This window comes from Crocodylus porosus, unplaced genomic scaffold (assembly GCF_001723895.1).
Source record: "Crocodylus porosus isolate Cpor-Errol unplaced genomic scaffold, CroPor_comp1, whole genome shotgun sequence".
Lineage (NCBI taxonomy): Eukaryota > Metazoa > Chordata > Crocodylia > Crocodylidae > Crocodylus > Crocodylus porosus.
Window position 1 is genome coordinate 51,790,231 of NW_017728947.1, and position 25,991 is coordinate 51,816,221.

General features: G+C 44.2%; 2 protein-coding genes across 2 annotated transcripts in view; one reads left to right on the top strand and one right to left on the bottom strand.

Annotated features, from left to right (window-relative positions):
* Positions 1-541: 541 nt before the first annotated feature.
* HEATR4 (HEAT repeat containing 4) overlaps positions 542-25,991 on the bottom strand; it is a 49,575-nt gene continuing 24,125 nt past the window's right edge. The window contains exons 9-16 of the mRNA XM_019552267.1: positions 23,235-23,353; positions 17,122-17,302; positions 15,966-16,035; positions 13,945-14,134; positions 12,372-12,450; positions 10,746-10,917; positions 8,245-8,317; positions 542-1,040 (exon numbers count right to left, since the gene is read on the bottom strand). Of these exons, the coding sequence (XP_019407812.1) occupies positions 893-1,040; positions 8,245-8,317; positions 10,746-10,917; positions 12,372-12,450; positions 13,945-14,134; positions 15,966-16,035; positions 17,122-17,302; positions 23,235-23,353 (1,032 nt within the window). The 3' untranslated portion in view covers positions 542-892. The remainder of the gene's footprint in view (positions 1,041-8,244; positions 8,318-10,745; positions 10,918-12,371; positions 12,451-13,944; positions 14,135-15,965; positions 16,036-17,121; positions 17,303-23,234; positions 23,354-25,991) is intronic.
* Positions 6,405-8,224, top strand: CUNH14orf169 (chromosome unknown C14orf169 homolog). Its single transcript, XM_019552266.1, has one exon. The coding sequence runs from the start codon at positions 6,429-6,431 to the stop codon at positions 8,175-8,177; it is 1,749 nt and encodes a 582-aa protein (XP_019407811.1). The 5' UTR covers positions 6,405-6,428; the 3' UTR covers positions 8,178-8,224.

Consider the following 25,991-nt stretch of genomic DNA (forward strand, 5'->3'; position numbering starts at 1 on the left):
CTGTAGCAAAGCGCTATGGCGATGTAACATCCATAGGTATATCTACACGTGACCAGCCCCTATGTCGCTGTAGCAATGTGTTCCCAATATAGCATGCTGCTACAGTAATGTAGGGGCTAAAAATAACTGTGCTCAGTGCACATGGCGCAGTACGGGTACTTACTGCACCATCTTTTAGTACTTCCTTTTGGTACTTCCAAGGCATAGTACTTCCTTTTGGTACTTCCAAAAGGCATTATGCCAACTGGATTTAGAATCTCCTTCTGAAACCCATCTGAACAAAAACATCTACTAAATAGAATGCAGTCATTCTAGCTTCATACCAAGATTTTACACTTCCCAGGAATCTTGCATCTGGCCTAACATTACATTCTTGTGCTTTAGATGTGTACCTGCTGTTCCTTAATCTCACCTACCCATTTTAATTAAATAATATGTGAACAATGTTCATTTTCATTCATTCTCAAGAAATACTCTTAGTAAGGTATGTGATTCCTTTATACTGAACTATCCTAAACAGGTTTGAGGAAAGAAATGTATGTAATGTATATCCACCATCAGACTTGTTTGTCCAATTAACAATATCCCATTATAATCCTTCTCCAGTGAGAGACATACTAACATTATTAGTAAAAAAATCTCCATATAAAATGTCTGCTGAGAGCAAGGCAACTTTATGGAGAAACAACTCACAAAACAATCCAGTTATCAAGAGATATTTCACATTTCCAGTCAAAGGTCATTCACAGTTGCCAAAGTCTAGCAGTATGTCTTCATGAGTTCGGGGACTGGTCAGAATTCCTGTGCTTTCTGTCCTGCAGAAAACAGCGAGAGTCATTCTAGGGAATTCTCTAGTCGCTTGATATTGGTCAAAGAAGTCAGATGGTTTCTTCTACCTACAAAGTGACAATGAGGGTTGTCCCTTTTCCACTGGGATTGACTCCTTACTGCTACAGGATTGCCTGTTCATTGTGGTGAGATTCAAGTGATAGGAAGATGGCTTTCCATGTCCAGGGACTTGGTGGAGTTTCCACATAGTACTGAAATGAAAAAAATTGAAGCAAAATTTGAAGCAAGGTACAGGTGAAACCCTACACAAGGGCTGCATCTTCTTTATGCTACCACTGCAGAAGGATCTGGGACCAAATACCCAGAAAAATTTCCTGGTATGCTACTGATTTTCTGTACGCATCAAAGTTGGAGTTGACCTAATTGTGATTGCTCTTGTAATTAAAAGTAATGAACAACTACTTGCCTTCATGTAGCACTTTCTATCTGAAAATTGTAAAACACTTTCCAAATATTAAAAAAATTAAACTTTCATAGGAATTAAGGCTAGAAGAGACTACTATGCTCAACTAGTGTAACATATAGCATTGCACAGGTTAGAAAATTGAACCAAGTATTTTTAGTACTTAGCCCATCATTTCTTTTTGAGACAGCACATCTTTTAGAAAGATATCCATCCAGCCTTTATTTAGGACTTAAAGTGATAAAGAATCCACTGTGTCCCTAGATAAACACATTTCACAGATGAGCCTATGAACTTCACTTCATCAGCCGCCTAGAAGCTTCGGTCCCTGATTCCATTTGGTCAAGATTCAGCCCGATTTTGTGGTTGAATCTCTGAATCCAAATCAAATCAGAGGACCCTTTAATCTCTCCGAATCTATTTGGAGAGATTCGGACAGATTTGGCAATTTGGATGTAGATAAAACTTTAAATGTTTTTTTACATACCTCTTAGTAGCGGGGGCTCTGAATGCTACAGTGCTGGGGCAGATGCAGTGTCCCTCAGAAGCATGGGGGGCTCCCTAGTGCACTCAGCAGCAGACCTGGAAGTGGACCAGAAGCACTTCCAAGTCCACTGGGGAGTGTGCTGGGCCCCCCACCATGTCCCCCTAGCTTGGTGACTGGTGCCTCCTGGGTCTGGGGGGGGCATGTGACCAATTGCCAAGCCAGCAGGGGTTTGGGGGGCACCCAGCACGCTCCCCAGCAGACCTGGAAGTGGGCCAGAAGTACTTCAGATCCATTTCCGGGTTTGCTGCTGAGCACACTGGGGAGCCCCGCGCACTGCTGTGGGACGCTCCATCTGCCCCAGCATCACAGTGCTTATGAGCTGCGCTGCTACCTCAAGGTATGTAGAAAAAACTTTTAAAGCTATGCCTGTGTCTGATATGGCTGATTCACTGAATCACCATTGAATCGTTAGATTCGATTCAGCTGAATAGAATCAGGAATACTGATCCGAATGAACAGATTGAATCACTGTCCCTGATTTGGGTCAAATCTGAATCTGAATCAAATAAGGCCCATTTCACACACCCCTAACTATAACCTGCCCGACATCTGACTCCCCAGGTACCTCTCCACTTTAACCTGCTATATCCCCCTTTCCCCCTACTCAAGCCTGTCCCGAACCCAGACACCTCAATTTACATTTTCACTGACTGGCTTTCTTGCCTGCCTTGCATACCAGCCTCTGGCTTCCTTACTATTCCTTCCATCCAGGAAGAGTGCATGTACCACCTGCAGATGCTTCCTCAGCCTGACAAACTGTTTTAAACCCAAAAGCTTGCTAATCTTTTAGGCTAAGCATTTAGGCCACTGATGTCTACGGGTGACATCCATTCCACAGCTCCATATCTTCCCTACACTGCAGCCCATGCCTCACAGATGATATCCCAGGCAGCTAAGCTCACCTGGAACCTCACAACTCCACTGCAACCAGCAAGCCTCAGGCCTCTCAAAGATCTTACAGGTCTGGGCTTTCCTTGAACCTGTTCAGCCTCCACAAGTGAAGGCTGAGAGGGGATCTGGTGGCTGTCTATAAATTTACTGGGGGGACCTGCTGGGAACAAGAGAGTCCCTGTTCCCCTGAGCACTATCAGGAGTAACTAGGAATAAGGGCCACAAGTTGATTGAGAGTAGGTTCAGGCTAGACATCAGGAGGCACTACTTCACAGTCAGGGCAGCTAGGATCTGGAACCAACTTCCAGGGGAAGTGGTGCTTGCTCCTACCCTGGGGGTCTTCAAAAGGAGACTAGACAATCACCTAGCCTGGGTCATTTGACCTCAGCATTCTTTCCTGCCCATGGCAGGGGGTCGGACTTGATGATCTGCTCAGGTCTCTCCTGACCCTACCAACCATGAAACTATGACTGTGCATGCATATGGTGGCTGGAAGTTTTCAGGTGCCTCCTACCTGCCTTTCACCAGGGAGGTTTGCAGTCCTGGCATTTCCTGGGGGCTGCCACACCACTGGCAGTCCCACCAAGCCTCCTGACCCTGGCAGGGTGCAGTTTTAGGTCGTGCCCAGGACCTGGGGCCTCCTCCTTTCCTATAGCCCTTGTCCATACCTCCAAGTTCATCCTGGCAAGGGAGCTCAGCAGGGACATGTTCTTCCCCTGCTGGCTGGTGATAGAGTGAATGTCACCTCCAGCTCTGAAAGCAGGGCATTAAATGTTTTTTTTTTTTAAATATACAACGGAAATAGGTGTGGACGGAGTGAGGAAGGTGGCACTCACTCTGTCTGCACGTGGAGCTTGAGGAACCCCAGCAGTGTGTGGTTCACCATGAGGAACACCAGCTGCTCCACCAAGCCAGGATCCAAGGAGGTGCGGTGGGGTGTCACAACATCCCCAGCAATGCTGAACACCCCCTTGCTCAGAACACTGATCGGTGGACAGGACAGGTGTTCCCGGGCAACCATGGCCAGATCCTGCTACATCTGACTGTAGCTTGCTCATTAGGCCAAGGGGTTGCAGAGCAGCAGCTCCACGTCCTCAGTGAGATAGACAGCTACCAAGGCCTCAGTGCTACCTGCCCAATGCTGGGGTCTGGTACCTCTGGACCCCAACATGGAACCCATGCCGTTGGGGGAAACAGTAGGATGTTAGTTTCTGGAATCCCTGTTGTTTGAACAAGAATCCCAAGGTTGCTCCTGTCTCTCCAGGGTGGCAATGCAAAACACACAGCTGTTCCTTTTTGTATCCACTACTTTTGTAGCTTTCTCACCCCAAATTGTCCAGTCCTCAAGTTTCTTATCTCATCTTTTTAGATAAGGTATTCCAATCCTATACCGTTTCTGGTTTCCTTTCCTTTAGAGAAACTACTGTACCTGGTTAGCCCACAGTACCAGTCACACCACTCACTTTTCCCACTGCCTTATAAGGCACTCTGTACAATTTAATTGCTCAGTTCTGGGAAGGCCTACACTATGGTCAAGAGCCTTAGCAAAACTCAGTTTTTCCGCTGCACTCCTCACCCCTGGAACATGTGTAAAAGTGCCCATTGTTTTTCAGATGAAAGGCACATATTTGTGTTTTCTGTTGAGCTTTCTGTTGAGCGGTGGGGGACATAACAGAAGCATTCACATTGTGACCCCTGTCAGGTAATACCTGGTAAGACCTGAAAATTCTGCTAACACTCTGACCATGATTTCGACTATGGAGCTAAGACAGCAGCAGTAGTTCTGTAGCTGGAGAAGCAGTGCAGTTGCATTCCTATGCTCCTGAACAGTTTTTCTGAAACACCACTTGCCACCCCAGCTCTACCTGCCCTCTTTCCTGAGCACCCCCTTACTCTAGCTATTGCTTCACTTGCTGCTTAATTTGTTGCTGGCAATAATATGTGATGATGGGAATCTGTGGTGAGGGGTAAGGGATGGCAGCAGTGGTGGCAGAAGGGAAGCTCAGCAGCCCTGAGTACAAAGCAGGGAGGACTGAGATGGTGGCAGGTGACCCAGTGGTGGCAGTAACAGTGACAATGGTGGGATAAGCAGCCATTTTCAGACCAAGGTGCCTTATACTTAAAGGTTGCCCATCCCAGACCTAAACCACATAATACTGTTTACATTCCATTCTCAAGCTCTGTGCAATCTTCAACCTTAGTCCTGTGAAGGTATTTTTGAGTATAGGGAAAGGATGTACAGAGGCACAGTCAATAGATGGATATGTATTTACTGGTTATGCCTAGCCCCAGTATAGAGCACTTGCACTGGTCACATTTCCACTAATTCTCAGCAGCCTGAGAGAAGGATTCTCTGCCTCTGGCCCCTGTTCCCAGTCCCAATTCATGACCACTTTTATGTGAGCTTTACACAAAAAAGATTCACAGTTAGTGCTTTGGGCTGTTTGTCTCTAGAATCAACAGGACACCGGTTTATCAAGTTACCAACTACACATTCTTCACAATTTGTTTAACAATTACCTTAATTTTTTATATGTGTAGCCCAGGTGGACACAGGTTTGTACTCCCATCTCTAGCTGAGGGAATTATTGGCAGGGCAGTGTGCTGTGGAGGGACACAGAAGCCCAGTGGCCACCTCCATCCCCTATAGAGTCAAGCCCAGTAAATCAATTACTTAAACTATATACAAATGTATTATTACAACAAAACTGTGAAAGGGTAACAACATAGACTTTATATATATATATGTACATGACAGGAGGTATGACTGTGGGATCACATATTAGATCTAATCACACCTTATTGCTGGTATAGAGGAAGCTTGATCCTGGGCCTTTGTTGAAAGGGACCACAAGGGCCACATGGAGCCAGGACCAAGAGTCCCAGCAACTGACAGGGCTCAGGGCTCCTGGTTCTAGTTGTGAGAAGTGTGGCTTGGGCTGAGAGCCCCTGTGGGCCAAGGGTTTCACCCCCCCCCCCAAGCTTTGGGGATCACAATAGCTGTGATCCCTAGGGCTCAAGGGTTTCACACTGGCCATGGTGCACCCCTGCAGCTGGGAGCCCTGTCAGCCACTGGGGAGATGCTGCTTGCAAATTAAAGTTCAATAGCAACCACCTATAAAGCTACTGCACATTTTCAAGGTCTAACTTTATAGTTGGTTGGAGCCTTTTATTATATGATAGCTACTTTGCATATGGAGCTGGTCTCAAGGTAATTCTGTAACTAACCAGGTAATTGTGTGATACGGGTAATGCACAGAGGGGGCCTAACTGCCACAGTGGTTAATCACCTGGAGAAATCTTTCCAGGTGGGAACGAATGAACCTACAAGCAATCCCAAAAAACTATGTTGCAACATTTCACAAGATAATATTTGCAATATTGTTGCAGGGGATTCTGGGGGTCAGGAACGTTTTGCTTTTGCCATCTCATTTGTCCCGAAATAAAATAATCTAGAGGAGACCATTTTTTTTTTCCTTCTGTTTTTTTGCACCGGTCCTGGAAGCACTGCAATACCAGGTCAATGCATGGAGTGGATGGAGCACGCTCCGGTTCCACCACCCAATATCAAAAAGAATCTGCTCAATATAGACCTCAGACCAGCAGACATGACAGCACTGGGGGACAGACGGTGACAGACCTGGGGTCGGAACCTCCCCACCCGGAAGAGGAGCTGCGCACCCCTGCCGTGACTCTACCGCCGCGCATGCGCGCTGAGCCTGGAGAGCGGCCGGAAGCATGGAGCTGGGCGCACGTGTGTCGGCGCTGTCTGTCTATCGCTCCGCGGCCGGAGCGGGGCCGGGGCTGGAGCGGCGCGGGCTGGTGCTGTCCCCGCGGAGCCGCCGGGTGAGGAAGCGGCTGAAGCAAAGCAGGAGAGCGGGGCTCGGGGGCTGTCCCGCCCCGCCGCTGCAGCCCGGAGCGCCCGGCCCCAGCCCGGAGGCGGCCAGGGGGAAGCCGGGGAGGAGCCGGCGGGGAAAGGCGGGCAGCAGGTCCGTGCCCGCGCCCGCGTTGCCAAGCCAAGGGCCCGAGGTGCAGGGGACCTCCCCGACTCCGGTGCCCCGCGCTGCAGCAGCAGCAGCAGCAGCAGGAGGGAGTGGGCCCGGCAGCCCCGGCGTGGGGGCCGTGTTGCGGGAACTGGGCGAGGTGGCACACAGCAGGCAACGGGGAGCCCAGCTATTCCAATGGATGCTGGCCCCAGTGCCACCGCAGCGCTTCTTGGAGGAGAGCTGGGAGAAACAGCCCCTCCTGATACAGCGGCACCAGCCCAGCTACTATCAGGGGCTCTTCTCCACAGCCGAGCTGGATGACATCTTGCGGGGTGGCTGCGTGCACTTTGGGCTTCACCTGGACGTGACCAGCTATGTGGCTGGAGTCCGGGAGACCCACAACCCTGTGGGCCGGGCACTGCCGGCCACTGTGTGGGACTTCTATTGCCGCGGCTGCTCCCTGCGCCTGCTGAACCCGCAGGCCTTCTCTGCCACTGTCTGGCACTTCATCTCCATCCTCCAGGAGCAGTTCGGAAGCATGGTGGGTGCCAATGTGTACCTGACACCCCCTGGCACACAGGGCTTTGCGCCTCACTATGATGACATCGAAGCCTTTGTGCTCCAGCTGGAAGGGAAGAAACACTGGCGTGTCTACGCCCCGCGCAGTGAGGCCGAGGTCTTGCCCCAGTTCTCGAGCCCCAACTTTGCTCAGACAGAAATTGGGGAACCTGTTCTGGACACCGTCCTTGAAGCTGGTGACCTGCTCTACTTTCCACGTGGGTTTATCCATCAAGGGGACTGCCTGCCTGATGCACACTCACTCCACATAACAGTATCCTCCTACCAAAGGAACTCTTGGGGAGACCTACTTGAGAAACTCCTCCCAGCTGCCTTGCAGATGGCCATAGACGAAGATGTGGAGTACAGGCAAGGGCTCCCTTTAGACTACCTGGAATACACAGGGGTCCAGAATTCAGACATGGTTGATTCTCGCCGAAGTGCCTTTATGGAAAAGGTGCAAAGTTTGATGAAAAAGCTGGTGGATTATGCACCAATCGATGCTGCAGTGGATCAGAAAGCTAAGTCATTTCTCCATGACTGTCTACCTCCAGTGCTAACAGAAACTGAAAGGATGCTGAGTGTACATGGGCTTCCAGCCAGATGGGAAGATGGAGGTGCCTTGGATGTTGAGATACCAATAAAAAAAGAGACTCAGGTACGGCTGCTCCATCGTGGGGTCCTTAGATTGTGTAATGATGAAAACGGCATGGTGCTATATTACACAACAGAAAACTCACGAGTGTACCACGAGGAGGAGCTCAAGTACTTGCAGATAGATCCCGAGTTCACAGACGGCATCGAATTTCTGCTTACTTCCTATCCAAAGTATGTCACTGTGGACAACCTTCCATGTAATTCTGTAGATGAAAAGGTTTCCTTGGCCACATTTTTGTTTGAGAAAGGCTTGTTGATTACCAAGAAACCTCTAGTATCTGTGTAGCTGTTTGTATTATGAGCAAAATAAATACAGATTGATTTGGAAAGAAATAAACCTATTTTGTTCCTACCTTGCACATACTGGTAAACCTGAATTGGGGGTCCCGATCTTAGAAGTCATTGTGGTGGAAGAATAGCTTTCTCCTGGGTCGAAAGAGAGAACATTTTCTAAAGAATAAGTACACGAGAAGCAGGTATCTAGCATGTCCACTGTGGCATAGACTTAAATGTTATCACAGCTGCTGTAATTATTCCTTAATACTCTCTGCAAGCTAGTTTGCACATTCCTTTGCCATATATGAGACAAAATAAGGTCTACCACCTCATACTTTGACATGTTTTGGAATAATGTGCATTAAGACTGCCAGAGACATTTTTTGCTGTATGAAGAGGCATTATATAATCAATCTGAATGCTGTGCTGCAGCTCTGGCTGTTTGGGCCATCTATATGGGCATTTGATAACAATGTGCAGCAGAGCATATATTTAAACAATTGTTCATTCAGATCAATAAATGACAGATTCATATAGGGCTTGATTATGTGAGGTGCCAATGGCTTTTGAGTCATTAAAAAGTTAAATACTGTCATAAACATGGCCCTCAATTTTATATAAATAAGTAATTTGTATTAAAGCTTTGTGTTTGTTTCCTGGTTTGAAAGTAAATATATATTTATTGGTATAGTTGGACGTTGTGAGATTTCCAAAGAATGCCTTGTGCAGCTTCTACATTGGTGGAATAGCTTCAAGGCACACTAAACTGATTTTAAGCTACATAATTTTGAACGTAGTTACATTAAAGATAGCTCTGTCCAGGCAGCATTCAAACAAGGTTCTTCAGTAGTTTGTAAAATATATGAAAATTAAATTATGGATGCAGATTGCTTTACCGTGTTACACAGTTATGAATGATTTAGCACTAAAAACCTGTAGAGCAAGTTCATGATGGAAAAGGGGGATAGCATGTATCATGGGGCACATCTACATTTGCATATTAATGTGATGCCGTTAACTCCAGCACATATCGTGCCAGTTTATTGCTCCCAGATGCTGCGTTTTCCATGTGTGCCTGGGACCGTAGCACACTGAGCAACTGCAGCTGGCAAGGGATCCAGCGAGTCAGCCTACCAGCTTGGGGCTGCTCTGACCTGGCTCAACATGCTGCAGAGGGGCTGGCTGAGGCACAAAGGTGCTTCACTGTGGGGCTAGCCAGTAGGCAGCCCTGTACTGAAACCCCTTCATGCCTCTGCCAGTTATATCAGCATCTACACGTGCATTCCTGCAGTGTAAAAAACTGCAGTAGGATAGTACTTGTAAATACAAGTACTACCCTGCCTCAGAGTTAATTAGTTTCTTGTGTTTTAACAGGGCCGCATATGTAGATGCAGAGGCATTTACTGCAGAGCTAATTACTCTATTCCATAGTAAATGTCTCATGTAGATGTACCCAGGGAGTTCAAAGGCGGTGTTAACTAACATATCAAGAAGCTTTGTGGGTGGGGAACTATTTCATAGATCCCTTCTTGTTAAGAGAGGAAAGCCTACATCTTTCTCCTCTAGGTGTAAGTTGCACTAGCCTAAATTAAAACACAGTAGGTGACACGGGAACAGTGTAGATGCAAGCTTATAACCTTATAGAGAGAAGCTTATACAAGCTTGTAACCTTACAGAGTAGGGTTGTCCTTAATGGGTGTACCTGCTTGTCCTTAATCTCACCTAACCTTACAGAGTAAATACAAGCTTATAACTTTACAGAGAGAAGTGGGTGTTTCCAGATATTGCTATGTAAGAAGTACAAGGATGCTGTTAGATCTTTGTTTTTGTAGTTTTAATCTTCCTTTCCATGGGAAACAGCTCATTCTAAGCAGGAGTGCTTAGTATCTCATGCTCTTTTATAGACATGCCAATTCCTCTTTCCATAATTAATATAAAGCTGCTTCCTATCAGCCATAGCACTCAGGACCCCAGCCCAGTTTTTCCCATGGTAATTCAAAGCACCACTTCAGGGCAACTTATTAACTCTCTTTGGCAAACATATGGGTTCTTAGTTGTGATGTACAAGTGATGGCCACTTCTGTGTGTGATCTGCTAGTGCACTGCTTTACAGGAAGTTAGAGTAGAAAGGTATGCCAAATTCTGCAGCTGGTACGAGCTCCATAGTAGACTTTGTGCCAGTAGAGAATTGGACCTAGTGGCACTCTGCTCCATCATGCCTTTCCATCCATGTCAAAGATACACAACAGTCACTCCTTAACTGAAGTAAGATGGGAAAGGCAGTTACTGTTAAAGATGGGGTAGAGTTTCCCTTAAGGAAGGTAGATTCCCTGCCAGCTATCTCCAGATGTCTTGAGGATGTTTTGTACTGCTTGGCCTTGGCAGACTGGAGAATTTGGTCCCTGGGAATCTTACCTAGTAAGGTAAAGCCTCATATATACAGCCTGTCCATTCCTTGGATAACTTGCAGTGTTGGTGTGATGCATGTTGAATGATACAGCTTCGTTTCACTAATAACTAAGGCCTATGGGGATGGTCACAACAACAAATTCTATCTAAGTCCATACGCAGTGATTACCAATGGAAGTGGATTCAAGAGCAGCTGTCAGGTTTTTCAGTATATCCTTGTAGTCAGAGCTATGCTCCTCCGCATGATAGATTCGATTGGCTTTCTGCCACAGATGGTCTATAATCTCTTCAAGTTTCAGCAGTTTCTGGGTCACCAATGCCTTTTGGCTGAGGCTGGAAATCTGGATCAAAAACATATGCATGTGGGATGGATGTAAAAAATCATTACATTTCTAATTGGAAACTTCTACCTCATGGAACTCTAGGCAGACAAACACCAGTAATTTTTTTTTTACCTTCAATTGTTATAGCAGAAAGGCAAGTAAGCACATGTTGCAGTTGGGCCATTAAACCTAGTAATTAAACTCTGCTGCCAGCTCCTTGTGAATGAGTACAGTGGATAGATCAGCCACCCTGCCCATAAGCCCCTGGCACTGTCATCTAGCCCTGTGTGATAGATTAGGCCTTTAGGGGCAACAGAGGGCCTGATCTGGTCCACAGAGAGGCCCCCCACTATTCATCTAACCATTGGGGTCAAAACTGTGAATATGTCCAATCTATTGCATCAGGATTTTGGTGGGACTGTCACCACCTTTTCATCATGCATAAGTAAATTCTTAGTTAGAAAGAAATGAATTAAATGTTGTGGGGTGGAGGTAGTTAAAATCACTTCTCTACAGGCAAATGCAAAAAAGATACAATTTATTTTCCCCTCCATTGGAAAAAAAAAGCTCTTTGTATTCATAAGTTCCTTATCTAAAGCTCTGTGTATTCTTCATAAAACTAGATGAAAATTCTGCAGAAAGGCCTTCTCTCTGTTGCAGCAGATGAAAATATCTGCACATCTCAAGTCAATAAAATGACCAATAACTCCGTTCAGTTATCATTATTTGTTAGTTTAGTATTAATTTCTGTTTTTAACTTGATCCCTAAACTTCCAATATGTGCTAACTGCACTGATAAAACACAGGTGCCATTTAGAAACTGGAAGGGAAACTATGGGCTTTGGTTCCTGGATGTGGGACAACCCAGGTTTTTTACATTAATGGAACTGTAGAGGTGGTTAGAGATTGCAGATACAATACTGGAACTTGTGCAGTAACATCCAGTCAGGCTGTAATACTATCCATACTGGGTGCATCTACACATGCATTAATGCACTTTTCCTTATGCACATTTAGAACCTCCAATGTGAGGTACTAAATAAATGCACATTTGGCTGCCCTAATGCATAGTAGCAAAAGCATGCTTATTTTTAGTGATGCTTAAACTGTAATAAAAGATATCACCTCTACCATGAGTTCTGATTCCTTTTGCCTCTAGACCAATATGGCTACAACCTGGATACATGATGCTATGTTGAGACTCTGACCAGTATACACTTGAGGCTATCTCCATTCCATGTTCTCTCTGATGGTGAACCCCATCTTCCTGTCTTCTGACATGTATCCACTAGCTGGGACAATTCTAATAGCAGTGTGTCACATAGGGATGTAGAGAGGGAAGTAGCAGAGGTGCTCAGAAGGAAATCACTTGCCTCCTAACCCCTTATCAATAAGAGGGAATTGTATTCCTGTCCTTTAATCAAGAGTTCAGACCAAATTTCATCTGTGAGTAGAGCCCTGTATCTTATCACCTCATTCTTGATTTTCTCAATTGTTTTCTGATCCTCTTTATGTTGGAAGTTGAGAGACTTCATAGCTCGATTCATTTCCCTAAATGGAAGTGATAAGAAGATTTATTACATATACGTGGCAGAATATCATAAAATAACTATAAGGAGAAATTAAGTTACTGTTCTATCAGGACACCAGCCAAGTTTTTTCCAATCTGTGCTGAATTTTCTCATTAACCTCAAATGTGTGAAATGGAGGTAAGAGGTTATTAGTAGTGTAAAGGGCTGAAAGAAAGAATTTTGTTCCCCTATTGGCATGGATGAGTCCATCACCAGATTTTGCCTTGAGAGTACAGAATTGTGGAGAAGTACCAGATGTGGTGGGGTTCTAGGAGGGTATTAGGGAAGTATGATTATCACATTAAACTTTTTCAGTGCTGGCATACTACCCATATATCGTTCAGTACACACATTTAAGGACAATCCTCTTCCCCTGAAGTTATTTCTGAAGAAGTGTCACAACACGCTACATTGCTAGAATGTAGGCTTTCCCCCGAGAAGCAAAACTGATAGGTTGACCGGTCCTAGGGCGCTGGTCTTAGGTAGAGATGTTAGCTTTTACAGGGTTATTGTTTCTTGGCCTCTTGGGAGGTAAGATCAAGTGTAACTATGAAAGTCAGTTGCGTTGTTAGTTTGATCTTATCTACACACATACACACACTCTCAGAATTGGGACCTTAGTCTTGAAAGATCTCATATCACTTTTCATCAAGAGAAAGGTGTAATGGCTAAAATTTTAATTAAGGCATGAGTTCTCAATGTTTATCCATAATACAGATCAGAACTTAATAGTGTTTCCTGGATCTCTTGCCTCATGTTTGAGAATCCATGATGTATCTGTGGCAACTATATTAATTGCTTACAAGGAAAAAAATCAATATTGGAAAGGTACTTGGTTATCTTTAGCTTTCTTTAATGCTGGCAACGAGCTCCATTTTGCCAGCCAGTTTTTTCCTTTCCACTGTCTATTAGCAAGTGTACTATGAACTACAGTTTAAGACTCATAGAATTAGAGCATTTATGTTCCATTTCACTTGTGAAATTATGGTAAAACAGAGAAGTCTGACTGATCCTCCCTATGTAAGTTACAACATCCAACTTCAGGTCCAGAGCAGTCTGGACAACCTGAGTGAGAAGAGAGACTATGATGGGGCACACAGAAACACCTCCTGACTGTGGAGGTTTTGGCAGAGATGAACATTTTGTAAAGTGGGTGCAGGGGGTTGAATAATGATGTGACAGAAGAATATCTACACTTCCTTCCATCTAGCTCCTCAATCCCAAGTGATGAACTTTAGGAACTCGGAAAGGTAGGCTTTGGAGTCCATGGGGGAGGCTTAATGGAGGTGTGTGCAGGATAAAAATTGACTTGGGGAGCATCCTCCAAGTCACTTATTGCACCATCTCTGCTATATTGTAAGTATGTAGCATTCATGAGACTGTGCAGTGTGCTGCTTGGTTATCAAATGGGGTGTCTGCTGAAAGGAACAGGATGAGAGAGCTTTCTTTAGCCAGAGCATGTACAGCGACTTACTCTCTGACCATCTCATTTGGCTCCAGAATCACTCTCTCCAATAACGTGGCCTGAACACTTTCATCCTGCAAGTGGAGGGTGACAATGGCACGACAGGCCTCCTTTCGTACTCCTGGCTCCTCCTCATAGTGAATAGCCCAAAGAAGAAGACGTTTCAGCAGGGGGCTAACATGGCCTATTTGGCCCAATGCTGCCAAAGAAAGAAAAAATAAGTGATGTTGATTTTCCATCTGTTGATTTTCCATGCTAAGGTCTGGGTGGAAGCATTAACTCAGGTGCTTATTTCTGTGTATTAGGTTTCCAAAAGACTTAATGTTTGTAGACTCTTAGAAAATACAGTGTTTACCTGCAGGGTCAGAAGAGGTCTGCAGCAGATAGTTGTGTTACTGTTACAAAAAATGGTAAACAAGTAATGTGCTCTGGGCCAGTTGTGAAGTACTACCTAGGAGAGGAAGAGGGGACCTCAGTACCAGATGGTAATGGTTTATATTTTGAGGCACGGAATTTGATTACATCCTTCTTAGCCTGTACAGCTATAATTATTTACTGGTCATAACCTTACCCCATCCTTTTCAGCAATCCATCATTTGATTTGTTTACATTGTAGAGGAATAAAATTCGCAAGACAATTATGATTCTGAAAGCGACATTTAAAAAAAATTTGAAATGCAGCACTTCTTGATTTCACTGAGTGACTATGTTGGGTAGCAAGCTTTAAGAAATGCACTTTTTAATAATCACGGTGTGGAAAATACTAAGAAGGCTGCAGCAATACAGGAAAACAAAAAAAAATATATAAGATTTTTTATGGTGTTATGGTGACTTGTAAATATTTAAATGTGATACAGAGAATAGATTGAAAGGCTAAGCACTCACGCTGCATCTAATGCACCTGTAACAGTATAACTGCGTTATGATTCCTTTAGACAGGAAAGATGGACTAGGAGCATAGGCGATGTGTAAGTGCTGACAGTGGAGGGGCTGCCAATGCCTCTTTGCTGCTACTGCCACCAGGGGGGTCCCTGCTGCCAGGCATTGGCAAGGTAATAAGATTTTTTTTTAATTTCCTTCCCATTCTCTGTCTACTATTCTATTTTATTCCTTCATTTCTTCTCCCCCACTTCCTCAATATTCTCTCTCTCACTGTTTCAGTTAGATTTGTGGAAAAGCTGAACTCAAGAAGCGCTTTACACTTCATCTGAAGGCCATGAAATTAGTGATTATTTTAATCTCCTCCAGCAGTGCCCTCTCAAGTCTTGTTCCAGTCACTCATAAATCCTTACAGACGATTGTTTTGTAATTCCTGAGAAACATAGCTCCTGAGGTAGATTCAATGAGATACCTTGGACAGCTCCCAAGCAGGCCTGAAAGATAGGCCAAAGGTTCTGTATCTGACCAAATATTCTATGGAAAGCCACAGAGTTGGCAGGGGACAAGACTGAAAATTAGCATAAACTTTTACAAGATTTATGATGCACCCTAAAATTATACATGGGTTACAAAATCCAAATGATAAATTAATTTACTATCTTGGATTTTAGACACTTGTATAGGTTGCCCATGCTTGCTACACTGGACTCTGGCATTTAAAACCGATAACTGAAGAATTTATAGCATGGTAGGGATTGTTCCTCTGGCTGGATTGCAATGGTTTTGGGTACCATGGTGTCCTATTTCCAACAAAAACTCCATCAGAAAAGTGGTTTTTTTCCTGGTGTGGAATTCAGACAAATGATTTTATTTAAAAGTTAACAGTCAGCCCTTCTAGGACACACAGAATAGCAAGGTTTCAGAATATATGTCCTGTGTTAGATTTCTTACTCTGTTTGAAGGACACTGGTATAATGTTACTATTAGATTTACTCTGTTCATGTGTGTCATGTCTAGCATTAAAATTTCTTTTAAAAACTTATTTTTGGAATTCAAAATGTATTTTTTTTAAAAACCAAGTAAATGATTAAAATCCTCATGAAGAACAGCCTTTTAAGGACATGGGTTTTTAGCAACAAATTCTGCAGTACCTCTGATGGCAAAGGCCTTGATTTTCCAGTGAGGATCATTCTGCATTGTCTTCAAAAGGCATTTAAGGACCTGAGACAGAAGAGTACCACTGTTAATAGTATTCGTATCATGATTTATTATACATATAGGATCATACATGCATATGATGCTGTATAGGATGCAACCTGCAACACACACTGAACAGATTCCTCCCCTAAAGAGTTTAAAGGCTAGCAGAGTGCGTGAAAACAATAGAGGACAGAATTCACACAGGGCAGAGTATGGACATTATACTTGGAATGCTTCAGGAAAAAGATGGGCTTCTGAAGGTTTTTGACCAGGAATTGGAGCGAGGAAGCTTAGTGCAAAGCCCATTAGTTGGAATATTGTCCTAGTGTGTGTAAGGTGATATGGGAGTAGATAGAAGGGGAAATTCAGAAAGCAGGAGATGGTAATTGGAGACAAAAGGGTTTGTTTTGTAGAGGATCATCAGATTTGTGATCAGAAGGGATGAGAGGAGCAATCTGCTATTGGTATAACCTCTACAGGAAGTCTTTGACTCTGGCAAAGAACACATGCCCTTTCAGGAGGGGGAATCATTCCTTCTCAATTCAAAACCTGCCTGGGTAGTGCCAGAACTACTGGCCTTGATGACTGCTTTATTTATTTATTTTGCTTGCCACAGAAATTCACAGAATCTTTGATTTGACAATGAGGTGCATATATGGTCTGCAAAGGTTCTCTTTCTTTAGGGTTCTGTTCTGGTTCCAACTAGGAAGAGATGAGAAGACTGCAAATTAGGAGCAATTATTCCAAATGTCAGCTAAACTTTCTGTAAGCTACCTCAACATTTCATAGTTGTTTGGTCTCCAGGTGAAGGTCTAAGCATATATATATGCAGTGAGCAAAGACAGTTCCTGACTGAGTTCGTTTGTTCCACTGTCTCCTTTACTCATATTTGTATACCTGTTTGCAGTATCTCAATGTGCCCTGCCATTTGAGACATAATTATTTTTAACTCTGTATGGAAAAAAAAATTCACAAACTACAATTACTCAGCTCTGCATCACTAACATCCTCAAGACATTCCTCCTAACAAACAAAAATAAAATAAAAGGAGCATAAACTGCTTTCACTTTGCACTCAGGAACAGTATAAAGGGTTTTTGCCACTCACAGTCTCATCTTTGATCCTGAGGGCTCCAGCTGTAAGGCAAGCTTCCCGGCGTACTGCAACAAAGTCATTGGAGAAGCACTGGAGAAAGCCAGGGAGTAGCTTAGCTGTCATGAACTGTAGCCAACCAATCAAAGACAGAGCTTCGACCTTTGTCCGGCAATCTCCCCTTTTCAGCTTCACCCTGGGAGCACAGATACGCACTTAAAGAATGACTGTTAGAGCTGGCTTGCATGGCCCAGAAAGATGCACACAAAAATTACTCCTGATTTTCCACCAACTCTCTTTACGCACATGGCTGTATATTCTTTATAGGCCACATCTTTTTATAAACTGGGAACTAACAATGAGCGATGCACATAAACAGCTCCACAAAATTCACCCAAACCCTTATTTTTCTTCACCTGCTGATCCATAAATTCTCTGGGTTTGGACAGCTGTCCAGTTACTGTGCTTAGAGTTTCCAGGACATAGCACTGTGAAAACATTTGGAGCAAGAACTGCTCTCCTTACCCTAGCACCCCCAGGCATTCCCAGCACCTCTTGAACAGTGCTGGGGAGCCTCAGAGACATCAGAAATTAGTGCCATCATTTGAGCAGCCCCAGAGAGTGCCAAGAGCTGCTCAACATAAAACAGTGGGAATCAGTACTCAAGGAGCCATGGCAGCAAGGTCTTCACAAGGCTCCCTGGTGGGCTCCTATGGAGCAAGCCACTCTCTCTCCCTTCCTCCCTCCCCTTTGAGAGAAGGGAGGGGGAGTGGAAGACTGTGGGATACTGAGACTCCTAGGCATCCCCATCATGCTATTAGGGGTGTGTGTGAAGTGGGCCCTATTCAATTTGGATTTGTCGCAGTGATTCAATTCATTGATTAGGATCACTGTCCCTGATTTGATTCAGCAGAATCTGAATTTGAAGATTTGATGCTGATTTGGTGAATCAGCTATTCGGATATAGACACAGCTTTAAATGTTTTTTCTACATACCTCGAGGTACCAGCGTGGCTTGTGAATTCTGTGATGCTGGGGCACATGGAGCATCCCACAGGAGTGTAGGGGGACCCTCCATGTGCTCGGTGGCAAACCGGGAAGCGGACCAGAAGTAGTTCTGGTCCACTTCCGGGTCTCCCAGGGAGCGTGCGTGCCCGCCCACCCTGGCTCAGTGATCAGCTGTGGGGGAGCCTGGGTGCCCCCCCCCCCCCCCAGACCCAGGAGGCACCAGTCACTGAGCCAAGGGGGGAAAGGGGCAGCGCACTCCCTGGCAGACCTGGAAGTGGACCAGAAGTGCTTCTGGTCCACTTCCGGGTCTGCTGCCAAATGTGCTGGGGAACCCCCTGTGCTTCTCTGGGACACTCCATACACCCCAGCATCTCAGCATTCACAAGCTGCCTGCTACCTAGAGATATGTAGAAAAAACATTTAGAGCTGTGTCTATGTCTGAATTGCTTAATCTTTCTGAATCTCACTGAATTGGAGGGTTCTGATTCGATTCGAAAAGATTAAAATTTGACTTGATTTGGATTCAGAGATTCAGCCACTGAATCGGGCTGAATCTCTGCTGAATCGAATCAGGGACCAAAGCTTCACACAGCCCTACATGCTATGTGTAACTGATCAGGTATCACACACACCACTAGAAAGCAGGAAGTTTCTGTTTCAAGAGCTAATACTTTGTGATAGAATCACTAGAGGTCTTTTTCCACTGAAAGCTGCTTGAACACCCATACATTCTCTATTTCTGCTGAGGAAAAAGTGTTTTTCTCAACACAAACATAATGCCTGTCCACACCCTCTGATTTTCTTATTTCTTTGGATTGCAAAGTTTTCAACTTAGAAGAGAAATTCCTAACTTAGCACCTTTCCCCACATTTACTAGTTGCCACAGGAAATAGTTTAATTTTGTTGATCTAAAAACTAAGTTGAGCCTGTGTTAATGAGATGAAATGTTAACATTGGGAAAAGCATCTTCACAGACAGGCTTGCTAACCTAAGAAGAAGGGCTTTTAACTACATTTGCTGGGGGATGGAGACCAAAGCCCTGAGGAAAGTGAGGAAGCAGGAGACCTGGAGCAAGAGCAAGCAGGAGCGGGCAGCAGGGGAGATGGTTTCATATTTCCTGAGAAATCAGGGCAATCAACTAGTTACCTCAGGTGCCTGTACACAAATGGATGGATCCTGGGAAGTAAGCAGAAAGAACTGGAAGTCCCTGCACAATCATGAAACTATGACGTGATTCAAATAACAGAGACTTGGCGGGAGCTCACATGACTTCAGCATGATCATGGATGGGTACAAACAGGAAGGACAGGCAGGGGAGAAAAGGAAGAGGAGTTGCACTTTTTGTAAAAGAGCCATATGATTGCTCAGAGCTCCAGTATGGAACTGGAGATAGACCTGTTGAGAGTCTCTGGGTTAGGGTCAGAGGGGAGAACAAGGGTGATGTTGTGGTGGGGGTCTGCTATAGACTACCAGACAAGAAGGAAGTGGTGGATGAGACCTACTTCAAACAGCTAGCAACAGTTTCCCAATCACAAACCTTGGTTCTCATGAGGGACTTCAGTCACTCTGACATCTTCTGGGAGGGCAATACAGCACTGCGCCAGCAATGCTGGAAGTTTTTGGAGAGTATTGGCGACAACTTCCTGGTGCAAATGCTAGAATGACCAACTAGGGGCCATGCTCTTCTTGACTTGCTGCTCACAAACAGGGAAGAATTGGTGGGGAATGCAGTAGTCGATGGCAACCTGGGCAGCAGTGACCATGAGATGATTGAGTTCAGGAGCCTGAGGAAAGAAAGGATGGAGAGCAGCAGAGTAAGGATGCTGGACTTCAGAAAAGGAGACTTCAGCTTGCTTAAGGAACTCAATGGCAGGATCCCTTGGGAACCAGTCTGATGAGGAGAGGAGTCCAGGAGAGCTGGCTGTACTTTAAAGAAACCTTACTGAGGGTGCAGAAACAAACCATCCCAATGTACAGGAAGACTAACAAGTATGGCAGAAGACCAGCTTGGCTTAGCAGGGAACTCTTCAGTAAACTAAATCACAAAAAGGAAGCTTACAAGAAGTGGAAACTTGGACAAATAACTAGGGAAGAATATAAGAGCATTGCTTGGGCATGCAGGGATGAAGTCAGGAAGGCCAAAGCGCAATTGGAGTTGCAGCTAGCAAGGGATGTGAAGGGTAACAGGATGGGTTTCTACAAGTATGGTTGGTAGCAAGAGGAGGATCAGGGAAAGCGTGGGACCCTTACTGAGCAGGGAGGCAACCTTGTGACAGAAGCTGTAGAAGAGGCTGAAGTGCTCAATGCCTTCTTCGCCTCAGTCATCACAGGCAAGGTCAGCTCCCAGACTACTGCACCAGGCAGCATAGTTTGAGGAGGAGGTGAGCAGTCTTCAGTGGTAAAAGAACTGGTTAGGGACTGTTTAGAAAAGCTGGATGCATACAAGCCCATGGGACTGAATGGGATGCACCTGAGGGTGCTCAGGGAGTTGGCTGAGGTGACTGCAGTCACTGGCCATCATCTTTGAAAACTCATGGCAATCAGGAGAGGTCCTGGATTATTGGAAAAGGGCAAACATAGTGCCCATATTTAAGAAAGGGAAAAAGGAGGATCCAGGGAACTACAGACCAGTCAGCCTCACTTCAGTCCCTGGAAAAATCATGGAGCAGATCCTCAAGGAATCCATTTCTAAGCACTTGGAGAAGAAGAAGGTGATTCAGAAGAGTCAGCATAGATTCACCAGGGGCAAGTCATCCATGACCAACCTGATTGCCTTCTACAATAAGATGACTGGCTCCATGGATGTGGGGAGACTGGTGAATGTGGTGTAACTTGATTTTAGCAAGGCTTTTGATATGGTCTCCCACAACATTCTCACAGGCAAGCTAAGGAAGTATGGGGTGGATGAATGGACTATAAGGCGGACAGAAAACTGTCTGGAGCATCAGGCTCAGGGGGTAGTAATCAATGGCTCAATGTCTAGTTGGCAGCTGATACCAAGTGGAGTGCCCCAAGGGTTGGTGCTGGGCCAGTTTTGTTCAATGTCTTCATCAATGACCTGGAAGATAGCAAAGAGTGCACCCTCAGCAAGTCTGCATATGACACCAAGCTGGGGGGAGCAGTAGATACACTGGAGGGTAGGGATAGGATTCAGAGTGACCTAGACAAATTGGAAGATTGGGCCAAAAGAAATCTCATAAGATCCAACAAGGACAAGTGCAAAGTCCTGCACTTAGGACAGAACAATCCCATGTACCAGTACAGGCTGGGCAGCAGCTCTGCAGAAAAGGACCTGGGGATTACAGTGGACAATAAGCTTAATATGAGCCAGCAGTGTGCCCTTGTTGCCACAAAGGTTAATGGCATACTGGTCTGCACTGGTAGGTGTGTTGCCAGTAGGTCAAGAGAAGTGATTATTCCCCTCTGTTCAGCACTGGTGAAGCCACATCTGGAGTACTGTGTTCTGTTTTGGGCCCTCCACTACAGAAAAGATGTGGACAAATTGGCAACAAAAATGGTGAGGGGGCTGGGGCATGTGACTTAAGAGGAGAACATGGGAGAACTGGGCTTATTTAGTCTAGAGAAGATGGGCCTGAGAGGGATTTTAATAACAGCCTTCAACTACCTGAAGGGGGGTTCAAAAGAAGATGGAGCTAGACTGTTTTCAGTGGTGGCAGATGGCAGAAAAAGGAGCAATGGTCTCAAGTTGCAGCAAGGGAAGTTTAGGTTAGATATCAGAAAGAATTTTCTAACTAGGAGGGTACTAAACACTGGAACAGGTTACCCAGGGAGTTGATGCAGTCGCCATCTTTCGAGGTTTTCAAGACCTGGCTAGACAAAGCCTTAACTAGGATGATCTACTTGGGAATGGTTCTGCTTGGAGCAGGGGGCTGGACTAGATGACCTCCCAAGGTTCCTTCCAACCCTAATTTTTCATGATTCTATGATTCATTGTAGACCACAGGGCAATTCAGAACAGTAAGAGTTAAAAAGGTGCAAGTCTGAAGTTCTGTGCATGCCAGAGTGTATCACAGTGTATCAGACCATTTGTAATTGGACCAAGGACATCCTGAGATGGGCAGAATCAGTATGTACTGACATAGGGGGATAAGAAAAGTGTTTAGGATAGTACAAAAAAACCCTGGTATGTACATGAGAAGGTATGTAGGAATCTTATGATTCAATAAGTTAATTAATCCACAAATTGTAATGTGTTTGCAGTCAAATGTTATTGATATTGAACATGTTGTGGGCAGTGATGCAGGCTCGATTTAAGTGCTTCTAAAATATATAAAAAGGTAGACTTTGGATATGGACTTAATTCTGACCTATCCCTGCTGTTGTCTAGTCTGATCACTTGGCTGACAGTATGATTAAAAGCTACCTTCAGTTTATACTCACTGACTAGCTGCTTCATTCTTATTTTAATTGTATTGCAGTAGGACTTAACAGGTCCTTGAAAGCAACAACGAACTATCTTAGTTTATACACAAGTATATTAAGTAACTATTTTCCCATGAAAGTTTCTAAATAGTCTATGTAACAATTTCTGGGCTTGTGAAAGAATGCTCTTGCAATTGATATGGCTATACTTTTACTTTAAAAGGTTCCTAAATACAGTATGTATTTGAAGGCCTGATCATTTCCTTTTTCATGTCCTTGTGTGACAAGGAATTTAGCAGAATTCATAGATTCGTTGGAATCTGACAGGGTGACTCCATGAGTGCTTCTGTTATGGCCTCAAACTTGTGAACTCCAGGCTGTCAACAGTGCCTTCTTAGTGTCCACACGACCTGACCCCCCTTGAAGAACTGAGGACTGTCATAGCCTAGATTTACAGAATACCTCCTAATTCCAAATTGTGCTGTCAAAAAACCTGGCATAATTCACTGGCAATTTAAGCATAGATTTCTGAAAGTATTTAAGCACCTAACCCTCATTGATGGGGGTAGACTCCAAAATAATTTTGAGGATCTGAGTATAAAGTTTAAATAGATTCTAATATTTAAAAAGGAAATACTAGTGTAGCAGCAGGCTGACAAAGTAACAAAGGACTTGGATGATAATAGCACTGATCTTTTTCTCACAATAGCAAAGCTACCAAGATAGCTGACTATCACCTGAGTTGGTCATGAACTTCCTTTCCAAACTTCATGTGCCCCAGTGCCAGGGCAGCTGCCTGGCGCACGTCTAATTTCCAGTCTTTCCACATCAGCTGAACAAGCTTGTTCTTTAGGTCCTATACACAAGATAATGAAGTTATGCAGCATTAATTAACCATTGGCTCTGATTGCCAAGATACCACTTCAAAATTGGATCTTTGTTAAAGGCTTAAATATTAGCTTAATAGTACAAGCACTTGCCCTAGGGTAACTTATATCATTCTGTAAATTGCACCAAGATCAGGAATGCATAGATGTACAGTTATTCCAGTACCGCTTGCACTATTGGCAGCTATTATTGTGCTTCGCTGCTTGTGACTAGCAAAACTGATAACAGCCTGCTTGCCCTTTAGCAAATGACTTCCTCCTGTATGAAGTGACACCATTCCAGTTTCTGTTTTTTTTGGAATAATTCTTCACCTGGCTGTGTGAAGTTACCCTACCTTAGGGGTTTGCATAATCTGTTCACTGCCATTTTTACATTGGCATAATGCAAATCATGCTGGTAAAAACATTTCCTCTGTCCATGCTGAAATTCTGTTGTTTTTGTAGTCAAGATTAAAACTATCTGTTCAAGTCAATCAGTGATTTATCATTTACTTCACTGGGAGCAAACTGGGGCCAGCACTGTGTGTTTTACGGTCTCACCCTTAATAGGAAGTTGTGCAACCACGTAAGGAAAGGCAGTGTCCTCCTATACTCACCATGGGGATTTGCTAAAAACCTAAGGGCTTTACTTGGGATTTGATCCTGCAGGATGCCATTACCCTTACAATTCCTACTGAAGTCAGTGGGAATTGAGACCACTCAGTACCTTGCAGAATGAGGTCTGAAAATTGACATTAAAATGGCTCTATTAAAATAAAAGCCCAGAATTCCATCACTTTGTGAACTTGCATCTGCCTTGATTAATAAATAGAAACTGCTGGTTAACATCCATCAACAAATCCTTTGCAGTTAATTAGCCACCTTCTCAGTTATGGTGATAGTTAGGTTCTTAGTTATTACTGGTAATATTGAACATGTACCCATCCAAGAAGTCCCCAGGAGTTAGAGAGAGCAGTTATACCAGCAGCATAACTAGGGTGGGGTGACCAGGGCAGCTGTTCCAGGTGATAGCTTGGGGAGGGAGAAAAGTAGAAAAAAAGCTACTGTCGTCACAGCCACACAACTGCACAATTGTGCTGGCAACTTGACTGCAACTAAAGTTGCTGCTGTCCACATGTGTTGCAGCTTCCCTGGGTGCCTGGGGGCAGTTGTGCTTCTGAGTTACAAACACAGCAACCTGCTGAATAAGCCCACATAAAAGTATTCCTAAAATATACAGCCTACATACACTACATTCAACATTCATTATAGCTGGTCAGAAGTTTTCTGATGGAAGGTTTTATAAATATTTAAAAAGCAACCATAAATTGTGTTAGCAATACTCTTACAAAATTAAACCTGAATTCAACTATTAAATGGTTTGCATAAAACTATAGGTTTAGAAATACATATAAGTGTACTGCCTTAGAATGGAAACTGTATTACTAGGGGGGGTTTTAATCATAGCACTTAAGGCACCTAGTCCTGACCAGGATATCATTGTACTAGGCACTGGGCAAACACAGATCTCTCTATTCCTTTGTGTTAATGCTGTAACTCAGTGTAGAATTTATTACAAAGCCTCTGAGTTGAAGAAGTGCCAGTAAAATTTATTGTAAATTGTGTTGAGGAAAATAATTAAAAACCCTGCTTGTTTAATAGCAAATAAAGTAAACAATGATGGGGGTCTGCCTAGGGTAAGAAGCTGCCCATGATTTTTTTATATGCTAACAATAGTATCTAAGCAGAAAACTGCCTAGCTTTTGAAAGGAGAACAGGAATTGTTCTTCTCATTAGTAGACAACAGTACTCTATTTGGATAGCATTGGTTTGGCCCTTCATTTTGTAAGCTTGTTGCCTCTAGAATGGCAGAATGCTTTGACAAGAGACAATTCTATTTGGATTAACTAACTAACAGTAGAAAATGTTACACATGAAAAGCCTCCCACACATAGAAACAGAAGTCGTAGGTAGATACTTTAAGAGAGGTTTAAAGAAGATAGGTGTCCTGAGTGAACTGTGCAATCTCTGCTGAGAAGAAACAATAGACTTGTGTAGTAATAGAGTCTGATTCTGATCCTGCCTGGTGTCATGGAAGCTTCACCACTGACTTAAAAAAAGAGGAAGATCAAAGCCATGAATATCTATGAATAAATATAACAAAAACAACTGCAATAATTTTTCTTGACCTCACCCTTAAGATGTCACTAAAGGACAATTCCATTTGTATGGATAGTCAAAACAATCCAGTTAGTCTTTATTGGACACATTCTTGTCATCGTTTCATAGTTTGTAGGGTTGGAAGGGACATGAGCAGATTATCAAGTCCGACCCCCCGCCGAGGCAGGAAAAAGTACTGGGGTCAAACAACTCCAGCATGGTGTTCATCTAGCCTCCTCTTAAAGACCCCCAGGGTAGGAGCCAGCACCACTTCACTTGATAGTTGGTTCCAGATCCTAGCCGCCCTGACAGTGAAGTAGCGCCTCCTGATGTCTAGTCTGAATATACCCTCTGCCAGCTTGTGACCATTATTTCTAGTCACTCCTGGTAGTGTTCGGGAGAACAGGCATTCCCCCAGTGCCTGCTGGTCTCCTCTGACTAGTTTGTAACAGGCCACTAGATCCCCCC

Bases quoted from the DNA above. Each gene is read 5' to 3' on its own strand.
- CUNH14orf169 (XM_019552266.1), top strand. From the start codon at position 6,429: ATGGAGCTGGGCGCACGTGTGTCGGCGCTGTCTGTCTATCGCTCCGCG.